Source organism: Balaenoptera acutorostrata, chromosome 9 (assembly GCF_949987535.1).
Source record: "Balaenoptera acutorostrata chromosome 9, mBalAcu1.1, whole genome shotgun sequence".
NCBI classification, from domain to species: Eukaryota; Metazoa; Chordata; class Mammalia; order Artiodactyla; family Balaenopteridae; genus Balaenoptera; species Balaenoptera acutorostrata.
In genome coordinates this window covers 27,316,114-27,329,703 of record NC_080072.1, presented here as the reverse complement: position 1 = coordinate 27,329,703, position 13,590 = coordinate 27,316,114, and the positions used below count along the sequence as shown (strand labels likewise).

The following is a 13,590-nucleotide window of genomic DNA, read 5'->3' as shown; positions in this document are numbered from 1 at the left end:
GATGCCGAGAAGGGGAGAAGCCACTTGTTTCAGCCAACCCACCCTCTACACTAATCTTAGCCCCTCCTCCTGGACCACCTCTCAATCCTCCCTGTTCCATAAAAATATCTTGTTATCTCCTAAACTCACATTTGTTAATTTGGTCTGCCTTAGCTGCTTGTATCTGAGATCTGTCTGAGACTTCCACTCATAGCTAGCTGATTTTCACAGTGTGCTTAAAGGCACTGACTTTCCTGCATCTGCATCCTCAGGATTTTGTCCTCATCCCCTCACGAGTCTCTGAAACAAAACTTTATTCAGGAGGTCCTGACTGCGTACGGCTGTCTGCTGGCTGGTCTGGTGGGTTTCCAGCCCTCTGAGAGATGACCCTTCCTATGCTGCCTGACTCTCTCTTTCCTTCTCAAGGCTGCTTGAAAAATGGAGAAAAGCCCAGAGCCCTCCACTGAAGCAGCTACTTTCTCAGTGTAAGAAATCAGACCATGTGGTCATCAACATTGTATCATTTACATTTATTTATTAAGTTTTGTGCAGATTTCAATCATTTGAAATACAATAAAATAGTCATTAGAAGCAAAGACCTGAATAAAAAGGGCCAAGACCTTTATATTTTCTTGGGGATTTGTTTCCCTTACTGTAGTTCTTATACATTCACCTGTGAGAAGTTCCTATGAGCCACTCTGCCTGCTGCAAGCCTTTGAAGAAAAATGCCCCTAGTTGGGAACCACTGTTCTATTTACACACACACACACACACACCCCTACACCTGTTCTTGACACACCTGTTAGTCCAAAATCAGTGATGCAAACACCCTGCAGGGAGGACAGGGCTCTGGAAGACATTGCCTTTTTCCTTTTCCCTTTGGTACCCAAAGAGCTAAGCAAGTGGCTCCTCATAGGGACAAGACGTGGGGAATTCCTGCCTGGCTCACAGGGAATAAATCCGCTCCAAAGCCACGAGGTTTCAGTTTGTGGGTGCTGGAAAACACGCCTCAGGGAGGGAGAGGCCTGCTGTGGAGATGTGACCTGAGTGAGGTGTGAGGGCTGGATATGCAGGTGGGACCGTGTACCGCCTTCTCCTTACCTGGCGGAGGGGGTCTCCCTTGCTTGGGGAAAGTCACTGACAGAGGACGGTCAGGCTGTTTTGGAAACAAAGCTCCTCACGGATGGACTCTCCTGCATACAGCTCTTCTGACTGCATTCAGCACCAATGTCCTGGCCCACAGCCCCGGGGCTCATCGCAGTGGGCCCCGGGCCATCTTCACAGACGCTCTCTACGGGCTAAAAAGGTTCAGGGCAGTCTCAGGAGCGTCAGGTGCAAAGCTCATCAGTCACCTTATAGCAAGTATTTCTCGAGCCCAGCCGTTTAGGTCTTTGTAAAGTGTCGTCCACAGACCAGCAGGGTGGGCGTCGCCTGGGAGCTTGTTAGGAATGCAGTCTCAGGCCCCACCCCAGAACATGCTTCAGGGAATTCCTCAGGGAATGTCTATCGATATTAAAGGTTGAGAAGTCCTCAAGGAAGTAACACAGGAAGGGAGACGATCCACTCCTCTAGAAGCTCACACATGGTTAGGAAGATATGACTTGTAGATATGAAACCATGGAGCAGAGTGCATGTCTATATCATCGAGCACGTTTTGGAAGAAAACTTGGATACAGAACACCTAGACCAAGTCCTGCCTCAGCCACTACTTTCACCGAGCCTCAGCTTCCTCATCTGTACAGTGGGAATAATACTTGTCCTGTCTACCTTATAGATAGACGGTCCTAGGTGGGAAAGCATGATACCCATAAAAAATACTATTGAATGTTATGTACTCTAAGGGCTACAGAGGTGCCGGGATGAGAGAGTCTGGGAAGACCCACTGGGGGGCTGAAGGTGGCCTTTTAAAGATATTGGACCATACACTTTACTAAAGCAAGATGGAAAAATGTACATTTTGACCTTTGCACCTCATATAGACTCTAGCCTGAGCTACAGAGAGCTCCCTCTGACCAGCTTTCATCCTGACAATCTGCTCGTGGTCAACTCCACGGGTCTCAAAACACACACTCGATGCCACTGGGTGTGTTACAAAAGGCACAAAGCAAATAGATGTGGTCTCTGTGGGGAGGCTGACAAGAGCCCTCTTGCTGCAAACCTTAACTCTGGTTTGTAGTATATGGAAATGGATTTGTTTGTCATTTTGCATGAAGATGTCTGGACACCGCAAGAGGATGCAGGGGGTGAGGGGGGAGGTAAAGGAAATTAGCGTGAGTTCTCAGGTAATCATTTTCCTAGATGATGCCTATTAAGCCTTTGCTATGTACTAGATGCTTTCATGCTTTTTCCCCCCATTTAATTCTCACTACGCGACCCTATCAGACAGATAGGAACAAAAAGTCCCCACTTCACAGATAAGGAAACTGAGGACTTAGGATCTGAACCCAGGTTGGTCTGCTTTCCAAAGCCCATGACCTTAACTGCAAGCTAACCTGCTAAAGTAGTGTGAGAATCTCTGGGCTCCCTAGTGCAGATGAAACAATGTGACTGCTCTTGTGAAACCTGGCTCGCTCTGACTCGCTGACGTTTGCCATGCTTGTCCTGAGCTTCTCCAGAGAAATGCCGTCTTCTGGCAGGAAAAGATAAAAACTGCTGATACAAATGAGTCACTACACTGGCTATAATTAACAGTGATGCAAGAGCCAGATGCAAACCAAGAGGGGCCTCAGGACCTGACTTTTCGGCAGCCCGAACTTTGAGCTGCACTTCAACGCAGAAGAGTCTCTGTTGTGAGCTGCTGTCTGCTCAAGATACATTTTAAAGGAAGAAATGAAGCCTGGAATGCACGCAAGCTCCCAGATACCGGAGTTGAGAGGGGCGGCACCAAATTAATCTCCTTATTTACAACTGAAAAACCATCCACCAGAACCAGAAAGAGAGTTTATAGTTTATAGATAACGTAGATCTTTGCCTTTCACACTCGGCTGCCCTGGAAAGTCTAAGCAGTTTCCAACCTGCTGAGCTAATTTATAGCAACTACAATTGTAAATTTGGTTGTACTAGGTGTTCAGTTTACTCTCCTGATTGCAGTGTATACCAGTGAACTTTTCAAAAAAGACCAGTTATCATTTGCATCTCTCTACTGTTTTGCTGGCCTGGAGTAAGCAGTGATACAATGAGAGCCCGATGAAAATGACTCTGAAAATACAATTCCCCCCACGCCATCCACATGGCATGATGAGAAGTGAAGGCGGTGCTCTCTGGCTGCTTCTATGACCAGTAATTGCCTCCTGAGGTTCAACTGAGAGACATAACGAGTGGTCAGGACCTGGACAGACTTAAGTGGTCATTGATGTCAGCGTCAGCATCTTACCTGTTTAAAAGAGGCTCAACTGTCCTCAAGATTTGTACACAATACAGCTGATAGAATCTTACCACTTTCCTTTTGAATAGACTTTAATTGCGAGCGAAGTGAAAAATGCAGGTTACATTTTTAGTGTTACTTAGTGTTATACGTTGGAAGATCAACACCAAAACAGTGATGCATCTAACATTTATACATTTCCTAACTTTAGTTGTCAAAGAGCAAATCATTATCAGATATATATATTTACACAATAATTTCAAGCAACAGTAAATAATAAACTCCCTCCCTTAAAAAACAAAAACAAAACACACACATACACCCAACCACCTTTAAACAATGGATTTCCTCACACTAGTAAGTCTCATTTTTTTTCACATATACTTGTAGACCCAAAGTTACTTAAGTTACTAAAGAACAGTCTTATCAGTGGAGATCCCGGACCAGCCCTTATTTTCTTTTAGAGTCACTTTAATCTTTACAACTTGAATCCACATAACCAGTGTGGTCTGTACACTCTTAAGGACACCCCAAATGATAAAAATGAATTCCACTTCCTTTGTGTGAGGAGATACGTACATCTCTGAAGATGCATATGATTACAACTCAAAAAAGTCAAAAAGAAACACAAAAACAAAATCTCAGATCCTCAAGCACGGTTTCTTAAGAGCATTGTGCTAATGTTAACATTGAATTAACTGAATGATAAGATTCTTTTAGATATCTCTGCAGAGGTACTGGTTAGTTCTGATTCTTTTTTCAGCTGCTTGAAATGCTTGAGTTTTAAAAGTTGCCTGGTGGCGCTACATCCTGCTTTCCAGGTTAGCAGCCTGCCTAAGCTCCGGAATGTCGGACGAGACTCACCCCCAGTGCCTTGCTCTCTGATTTATTTCTTGCTGTTGCTGTTAGTAAATGGAAACCATGACAAAGTTTACATTAGCAGACACATCCACATGCCCTGGCCTATAAATATTCTATGATGGAAAAAGGTACAATGACTCCATTCCTCATGAAAATGAGCGTAAAGGGAGAAGGGGCAGGGGGGAACGTTACCAACAATGGCTCTTCTTACAGTGGAAAATCCAGACCAAATGGCAATGGGCTTTTAACTAACTGGACACTGACAGCCACTTCTCCAGAGCCTTATGAGTCAACTAAAAGTTGGCTAAGCAGAGACCAACTCCTCTGAGCAAACCTGGTAGGATCCAGTGGTACAGGCATCTTTCTCGGAAGCTGGATGAAGAAGATCAACCTCCGTTTCCTTCTTAGAGAGGCGAGTGAGGAGGAATTTTAAAGTCAGCTTTGAAGGTAGTTCACACACAGTCCTGTCTGAGACACAGAACGGTGCCTGGCGTGGACCCCTCAAAGCGCCAGCTGGAGTTTGCTCATGTTTCTCTGGTGCATGTTGTGATGGCGGACTAATTCGTCTGACCGGGCAAACTTTTTCTGACAACTGGGCCACCGACAGCTGAAGGGCTTTTCACCTGTTGACACAATAGCCAGTCAGAGACACTTGCGGTGGAGAGATGGGGCGCAAGTTCAATCATCAAAGGCCCAAATTAAATCATCACAAGACACCCACTCCAGATTCTCTCTAGCTCTTTCCCTAAGCTAACAAATCGGGCTCATCTCGCAAGCAGCCTTGAAGTGGCAGCACCTCTGGGGCCTTAAGGATTAAAATACTGTGACAATTATAAAGTGTTATTGAGTCAGAAGACTTGGGAAAGGGGAGAGAAAGAATGAGTCTAGTTAATGGAAATGTCTGGGAAATTCATATTTAATCAAGGGGGAAAAACATCTGGTAAAACCCCTGCCATTAGACTGTTTTGTGAACTGTGTAAATGTTTCCCCTTTGCTGTTTAAGGAGGGAACTGAGCTTAACTGGGAGGCAAGGGCCTCAGGATCATCACCCTGGATATTGTTGATTGACAGCCATCCAGTAGCGAAGCTGTGACTGTAGCTTTAATATCTCTGTCTGTATAGATATTCTGGATGGGCTGGGTGTTTTTAAATAAATCACTGACATCAGTGCACATGGTATTTGCTTCTTTCACCTTAAAGGGTTACTCAGCATAATACCCATTATACAGAAGATTCTAACTGAGGCATGGTTTTGAGATTTTTTAACAAGCTTGCCAAAAAATCGAGGCTTCTCCATCTAAGGAGGCCTCAGAAGATCCTTCCAAGCCTCCTTTTGGATAGGGAAGATAATTAGCATTTATGAATGCCTAATACATGCCAAGCCTTGTGCTGGGTGTGTGTGTGTGTGTATATATATATATATATATTACACACACACACATATACATACATATATATTCAAATATATATATATACATACATGTACACACACACACACACATATATATAATTTCGTGTACTCCTTACAGCAGCCTGTAAGGCCAGCATTATTATCCCCACTCTACAGATGAAGCTGGACCTCTGGTGAGGGCAGACCCAGGCAAGACTTAAATCCAGGTCTGTCTGATTCCAAAGCCCACACACTTTGCTGCATCATACCTCTTGGACCCTGACATAATGGAAATACAGCCATAGCTTTATCCTAAGTAAAAACGTTGCAGGAGCCTATTCCTGTACCACGTGGGGATGTTCTCAGGATATGGCTAGTCCCACATTGTTTTCTCTGAGAACTACTGGATGGGACAAGCACTGAGAAATGTCCCAGGAGAGGCGCTGTTCCAGGGTCAGAACTGGAGGCCAGTCAAATAGAGCATTAAACAGTCTGCTGGTGACATAGGTCACTTTGTACATATACAGATATGCACGGGGTAGGGGGCAGGGTACAAGCGATGATAACTCTTTCCCACCAAGTTATGAGCTCAGGACTAAGGCAAAGAAGTGACACCAAAGGCACCTGAGCAGGGGAATGAGATGCCCATCCCACCAATTCTGGGGTACAGGTGCCTTGACTGTCTGTAAGTACAGCCTGTTGGGGCTGAGAATCCAGGACTTCACAGGGGCTCATGACCTCCCGTTTCCCTCACCTCCTACTCACTGTTCCTCTGCTCCCCACTCCCACCGCCAGCCATGCTGTCAAAGATCACCTCCTAATGGACAAATCCCAACCTCTTCTCCTGTCAGTCATCATTCTCCTCAGTCTCTCAATGGAATTCAACTCTGCTGACCTTGGGTCTCTTCTTTATTCTCTATCCTCCCTGGGCTGCAAGGTGAACCCAGGCTCTTTCCCCAACAAAGAAGGCAGTGGGTAGGTGGGCTGGGAGAAGACAGAACTGGGTTTGCTATTTACTAGCTTAGGGACTTTAGACAAAGTCATTTAATCACGTGCCCCAGCCTTCTCATCTATAAAATGGGGATAAAACGTGCCTACCCTACTCTTCTGCCAAGGATGTTGTGAAGGTAAAATGAGATAACCTAAGCATTGGCCCTCCCTCCAAAGCTAGAAAATACACAACAAAGATGGTGCTATTTTCATTATGAATCACACCAGCCTTGTGGAGAAGCAAAACTTTCAGCAGCCAGTTAATTAATGTCCTATTCCCCTCTCTATTCTAGTACGAAGGAAATAATACCCACACACTGATATGGGTCTGGCAGAAACCATGACTGCTCCTGCAGCATTAACTTTTAGCAGAGCAAAGATTCAGGCCTCTGAAAATAGTGTTGTGAAATGCAAACTTTCAGAAAAATAAGTGTTTGGCTTGCTAAAATTTTTGCTGTTTTTCTGTAAGGTTGATTATTCTATCAAACTGAGTGATAAAAATGTGATGCAACAAATTGGGAACAGCAGGGACCTAGCTTATCTCATCACTTCATTCTGGACACTCATGAAAAGAGTTCTTTTCACATCTCTTATGCTCTGTGTCCCCCACCCTCATTCCTCCTTAAACAATGTTGTTATTTAAAGATAGCCATGCACTGTTCTTTCTCTCCACTGAATCTAAACCTGCTTAGAACCTTTACACTTGTTTTTTCCAATCTCTCTCATCACAAGCAACTCCATTCAACAGTAGTTTAAAAAAATAATGAAAAATAAATGTGAAGAAAAGTTTACGCACTTGTTTTACCTGTATGAGTCCTGGTGTGGGTCTTCAGATGGTCAGACCGGGAGAACTTTCGCTGACAAGTTTTACACTGGAATGGTTTCACACCTAAACGGACAGAGAAGGTCTAGCCGTGGCCCTAACCATGTGGGGCAAAGCAAGGCCCACAAGGCCTGCTTCCCGGCAGCCCGAGGAGCCAGGCATCTCCAGCCACGCCTGCAATATCTGCCTTGCCCTCAGATTTCCCCAGTACCCCAGGCCCAGCAGAAACCACCTGATTCTACACAGTAATCCTTGAAGACCTGTGGTCTTGGGAACAACTACTGTTTAACCACAAATGTCCAGCTTCTCACCAAGTTCTCAGCTGTGTCTGAGACTGAAAAAGTGAATCACACACTACAAATGGGATTTTGCTCTCCACCACCCATGTTCTTTACTGACACTCAGTGTATCATCAGCAAATTGCTAGTGGGAATATCATGGCTCTGTGGTTTTCAGGGGAAATATGGGATGTTTCTTTTTCTTTCCTTTCTTCTTCTTCTTCTTTTTTTTTTTTTCCTTAAGGGAAGGTAAATCCCCAGAGATTAGGGGGAAAAAATTATTGGAGAAACTAAACAAATGGCTGACCCTCTCACATCCATATTGAACAATAAAGAGAATCACAAAATCAACCATGACCCGAGGGAACACACTGCCAGCAACGAGAAGTGAGCCTACAAACCTGTGTGTCTCCTTTGGTGTCTTTTGAGCTGGTCTGAACGAGAAAACCTTCGCTCACAGTCCTTGAAGTCACACTGGTATGGCTTCTCACCTTGGGGAAGACACATATTCCGTTGGAAAATGATACTGGAAATGAGGATCTCATTAGAGGCAACTTCTCTTACTGGGACTGAACGGATCCCAAAATGCTGAAGGCACTTGGGTGGAAGGTTTCAGGGATGTGCTGCCAACTGCAGTGTGAGGTTAAAGGCCCACCTGTACATACACTCATGGGCAGGAGGCGTAGAAGGGGGTTGCGTGAATAAGGATGTGTTAGAAGTGAACGGAGGGGGACTTCCCTGGTGGCGCAGCGGTTAAGAATCCGCCTGCCAATGCAGGGGACACGGGTTCGAGCCCTGGTCCGGAAAGATCCCACATGCTACGGAGCAACTAAGCCCGGGCGCCACAACTACTGGGCCTGCGCTCTACAGCCTGCGAGCCACAACTGCTGAGCCCGCGTGCCACAACTACTGAAGCCTGCACACCTAGAGCTCGTGCTCCGCAACAAGAGAAGCCACGGCAGTGAGAAGCCCGCGTACCGCAACAAAGAGTAGCCCCCGCTCGCTGCAACTAGAGAAAGCCCACGCACAGCAACACAAGACCCAACGCAGCCAAAAATAAATAAATTAAATAAATTAATTTTAAAAAAAAAGAAGTGAAGGGAATTCAGGTTCTGGAGTCTGACGCTGGGGTCACATCCAGCTCTTCCACTTAAAGTGCTGGTTGAGGTGTCATTTCCTCACTGTGAAATGGAGCCAATAATCCGACAACTTCCAAGGATTTATAAGCAGATTACAACAGACCATCCACATAAGGGTCTTAGCCCAGTGCCTAGCACAGAGACAGTGCTCAAAAAAGTACTGGCAGAGAATATTTAAACAAATAATAAACCAAAGCAGTCTTAAGCCCTAGGCTGAGTCTGAGGCAGAATTCTGGGATGGGTGTGCCTTGGAGCCAGCCCCGTGAAATAAGTGTTTTATGTTTTATGGACTGAAGATCTGGTGTTCTCTGCTACTGACTTCCCATTCCTGAGTCAGGGATAAACAGCTGCATGATTGTGAGGTGCTCAAGTTAAACCAGGAGCCAGAGCCTTTAGAGTTTTTGGTATCCCTTTACCCAAGAGAAGTCAGGAGTGGGATTACACAACCTCCTGCCTCAGAATGGAGAAGCCCCACCCCTGTCCTCGCTGGAGAAAGTTCAGCCAAATCCTGGGAACTGCGCCCCGCCCCCTGAACGCATTGAGTGACTCTGGGCCATCCCACCTTCTTATGAGAATTCTGAGTCACCAGCATTCTGGATGGAGAGCAAGGCTTCCCAGGATCAGCCGGCTCTTTCTGTTGCTGGGCAGTCCCTGGTTACCTTTCCAGCCTCATGACCCCCTCCGTTTCCCCGATTAATCTATATTCCTGCTATACAGAGCTCACCATTCCCAAAAACTGCCTTGTACTTTGCTCACACTAAACATCCTTCATCCCTATCTCTGGATTCCTAACCCATCAAAAACTCTACTGCACATCCCTCACAAATGCTGCTTCCTCTGAGATGCCTTCTTGGAAACTTCATGTTCACATAGAAAGCCCTTCCTTCCCTCATTACAGAACTTATTACAGAACATCTAACATGGGGCTGTGTCCAGGTCTAGTTCTGCCGCAAGCTGGAAAATCCTGAGGGCAGGAGCCTTTCCTTAACTTTCTATTGATATCCAGCCCAGCAACTTAAGCTTCACCTCTTCAGCCTGGGAAAAGCAACACTCCTGTTCAGTCTCATGTCTTTTCTCTGCCTTTCTGCTTCTGCTCAGCCTTTACTTCCTCTGCCCAACCCTGCCAACCCTTTGATGGTTAACCCAAGCCCTTCCTCCTCCAAGAAACGAACGACGCTCACTCGAGCAAGTCTTCTCAGCACCTCCAGATTCACACACTCTCTGTCCCTTTTCATTTGTGTATGTCTTGGCTCCAAAACAGACCACAGACTCTTTGAGAAGGGGGCTTGTGACTTGGAGTTGAAAGTCATGAGTTTAAGTCCCGCTTCCCTATATCCTACCCACTGGATAATTGTGCGTGAGGATTAAATTAAATAATGCATGTAGAGAATTTGGTACATAAAAAGTATTTAATATAAAAGTACTTAACATAATAGTCTGTACTATTATTATAAATAAACACAAAAAGATGGCACTCTTTCAAGAAGGGGACTTCAGCAAAGTTAAATACCCTGCCCTCCTCGTCTTCCGCAAGGAAGCGCTTCTTAAAGGTTCCAGCAGGTCTGGGGGTCGTGACTATCTTGCCCACTGCCTTCCCTTCCCACAGACATCTAACCCTGTTTTCTAAGTGCCTCTTTCCCATTAAAATTTCTACAACCACATTGCCTTCAATGTATTACATCTGTCTAGGCAGAATTTTACCTTATCATTTTCCTTATAATCTTAACAGATACTTTTCAAATGATCCCATTTGGGGAAATACGTAAAAATATAACATGCAACTGGTTCTCTCATCTGCAGCTTCAAAGCAAGTGGTTTACTGAATGCAAACTCAGGTCTATGCCAGAATTGCATCCTCCAGACGCAATGGCTTAGCAAAGACCAATGGTCTGAAGAGATCTGAATGCAGCTCACTTTCTTCTCCAGCTTCTCCAAAGCAAAGTCCACAGTAACAATAAAATAACAGTGGTAATCATAACAACGTAGCTTCCCTTCTGTCGTGGAAAGAATGGTACCAACTCCCCAGCAGGAAAGCCTGTGCTTTGCCCGGCTTTTCTGTAGGGGAGACCTAGCCACACTCCCATCTAGTGCCCACGAGGCCAAGAGCAGACATTTGTGAAATGGCTGTTCACATTCAAGGCAGCCAACAACAGCACATGGCCAATTCTCTCTTTCCCAGAGGCAGACCCCTTGACCTGTGGGAAAATCCAGTTTTCTTTAAAACATCATCAAAAATCATCATCGCTTTTTTTTAAGATTGAAAACAAAAATTAAACCTACCAGCCATTTTCCCATTCCTATCTGATTGGTTATTACTAACCCAAGCAGTTAAGTTCTTCTTTGGACCATCTTTTCCTAAGTCTTATGATGACCTTGCATATCAAGCTCTCAGAATCATCTGATTACCAAGCTCCCAGGCTAGCTCCTCTCCCTTAAGAGATACTAATAGAATTAGAAAAGTAATACTATCATCTATTCAGACCTATTAACATAGGAACTGTACGTTTCATATCTCTAACTCCTTTAATTCAATTTGATTTTAGAAGTTAATCTAGTCTCAACAATTGTATAAGGTAGGTGAGGCAAGTGAAGTTTGAAGAACAGTTCCGTAACTTGCTCAAGGTCACACCACCTGGTGGTGAAGCCAGAATTCAGGTCTCTTTAATTCTGTGGAATTCTCCCTCCACCTACTCTGCTCTGCCCTTCTTTAATAAAGGATGGACAATCAGGATACAAAATGACCTGGCATCCTTTTTCCATCACCTGGGCCAGATCTTTGAAAGCAGCACCTACTTTCCATCCCAGAAATCACCTGTGTCCTGGCAGCGCAGGAGCCAGGAGCAGGAGCTCCTGGGCCACCGCTGCCCAAAGGCCACCAGAGCCAAGGCTGGACAGTGGACGCACTTACCAGTGTGCTTCCGGCTGTGCATCTGTAAGTGAGACAGCTTAAAATATCTCTTATTGCAGCCCGGGTAAGCACACATGAAGGGGCGTTTCTCACTGGTCTCAGATGCCGACCGAACAAGAGTCGGGGCTACTCCGGGCACTCGCCGCACGTCCTACAAGCAGAGTATAAGAGAAACAGAGGTTTTAAGGCACACGTGAACATTCATGTTGGTCCCAAGGAAAGTGAGCCTTGAAGTATTCCCAAAGAAGGGATGGCAGATGTGAGGCCTAAGCCACTCCCCGTCACACCCGAGGCGCCCGTAGCAGATGTCACTAATGGGTGACAGAGCAGTACATTCTACAGTGCAGTGCTCTAACATTGTCATGGCTATCAACCAGAACGGGTACTTGAAATAAAGTCTGTCTGCTGCTGCTGATCCGGAGCATCTGGAAAAGAAACGCTGGTGACCGGAAGAGCTCCCAGTGCATCCTGTCTCTCAGCTTCTCCTCTTGAGGCAGTGAGGTCTGGAAGTCCGAAGTTCCAGGTTCTATTCTATTCCCTCCCACTCGGGACACCCGGCCACATGACCTTGGGCCCAATCTGCAATGGGTGGGGAAGTCCTTAGGAGAGAAAAACAAAGGATATTAAATGAACCCCCAACTGAGCAGACCTTCCACCTATGAGTAAATGACAAGGAAGAAGGAGCTCCTGGGAGGCGGAGGTTCTGTCTGTGAAGGGAGCTGAAACTCCAGGAGGGCCATGGTGTGGCCAGGGCACTCCTTTACTAGAGACACTCAGAAACAGTGTGTCCGCCTTCCATCCACTTCACGTGTCCGTCTCAGGGCATTCTTCTGATCCCCCTTATCTTGTGCGAGTGTGTGCATGGCCGGTCCTCCATGAAAAGGAGCTACAGGGAAACAGTGAGGCAAAAGCCCCTTAGGCTCCTGGGACCAATGAGTCATAGACAGGAACAGTGGAAGTGCCTGAGGGATCACTGTATCCCTTGTGCTCTCACAGATGTGCAGTCAAGGCCCAAGAGCACGGCCACAGTTTGTGTTAAGACCTGGAAACACTTCTGAGCTTAACCCACTCCTGCCCTGTGCACCTCCCACACCACCCCCAAGCTCCTGTTTGAGTTCCTATTTCATACTGCCTTGCACCGTGAGATCTTTTTGAAGAAAACGTACAGTAGTCTCATACAGCTCTGCTACTGATGGGCCACAGTGCCTCAAGGCAAAATGTGGCATAAGTTTAAATGGTGAGCCAGCGGTGTCCGATTGGTCTACTCTAGCAGAAAATGAACACCCGTCTGGTCTGGAGTCTATCAGAGGCCATGACAGCGAGTCTGACAAACTGCGCTTGGTGGAAAGGAAGGCAAAAGGAGCTTTTTACATTTCCTTTAATTCATCCTAAAGGCAGCACACACGGCAATAGGATATAAATCTGAGCTGTCAATGTCAGCCGGTCCCGGTGGAAGAGTCTGATGGTACTTGTCTGATTTCCATCTGATTGCCATCATATTTCTGTAACCCTTGCCTTTATTCCCACCACTGGAAGGCCTGAGATGAGGGAGCATGCTGTTCTATCACCATGACGCTTCTGGAAACATTAATCAGAACATCTCAGAGCACTTGCCCCACACATCACGTGAGGACTTGGCCCACACACAATTTGTTTCTAGTGTGCTGACTAGGCCGGTGAAAGTATCTCAGCCGTTCCTCATGTCGCAGACACTGAGTCACATGCCAGAGTCACAAACACAAACCCTTGGTAACTGTGCATGGTTCTGAGCATCCAAAAGAGGCTCCCTGGAGGTGGCCTTTCATCGAGTTTCCTGAATTCTCTGAAAACGTCAGCCTTTTTACTTTACTTTCTTTAC

General features: G+C 45.9%; 1 protein-coding gene across 1 annotated transcript; it reads right to left on the bottom strand.

Annotated features, from left to right (window-relative positions):
• Positions 1 to 613: 613 nt before the first annotated feature.
• On the bottom strand, positions 614 to 12,717 carry LOC103011643 (WT1 transcription factor). Its single transcript, XM_057553509.1, has 5 exons — positions 12,089 to 12,717; positions 11,733 to 11,883; positions 8,087 to 8,176; positions 7,381 to 7,473; positions 614 to 4,827 (listed from the first exon to the last, which is right to left on the bottom strand). The coding sequence occupies exons 1-5, from the start codon at positions 12,197 to 12,199 to the stop codon at positions 4,706 to 4,708; spliced, it is 567 nt and encodes a 188-aa protein (XP_057409492.1). The 5' UTR covers positions 12,200 to 12,717; the 3' UTR covers positions 614 to 4,705.
• Positions 12,718 to 13,590: the final 873 nt, after the last annotated feature.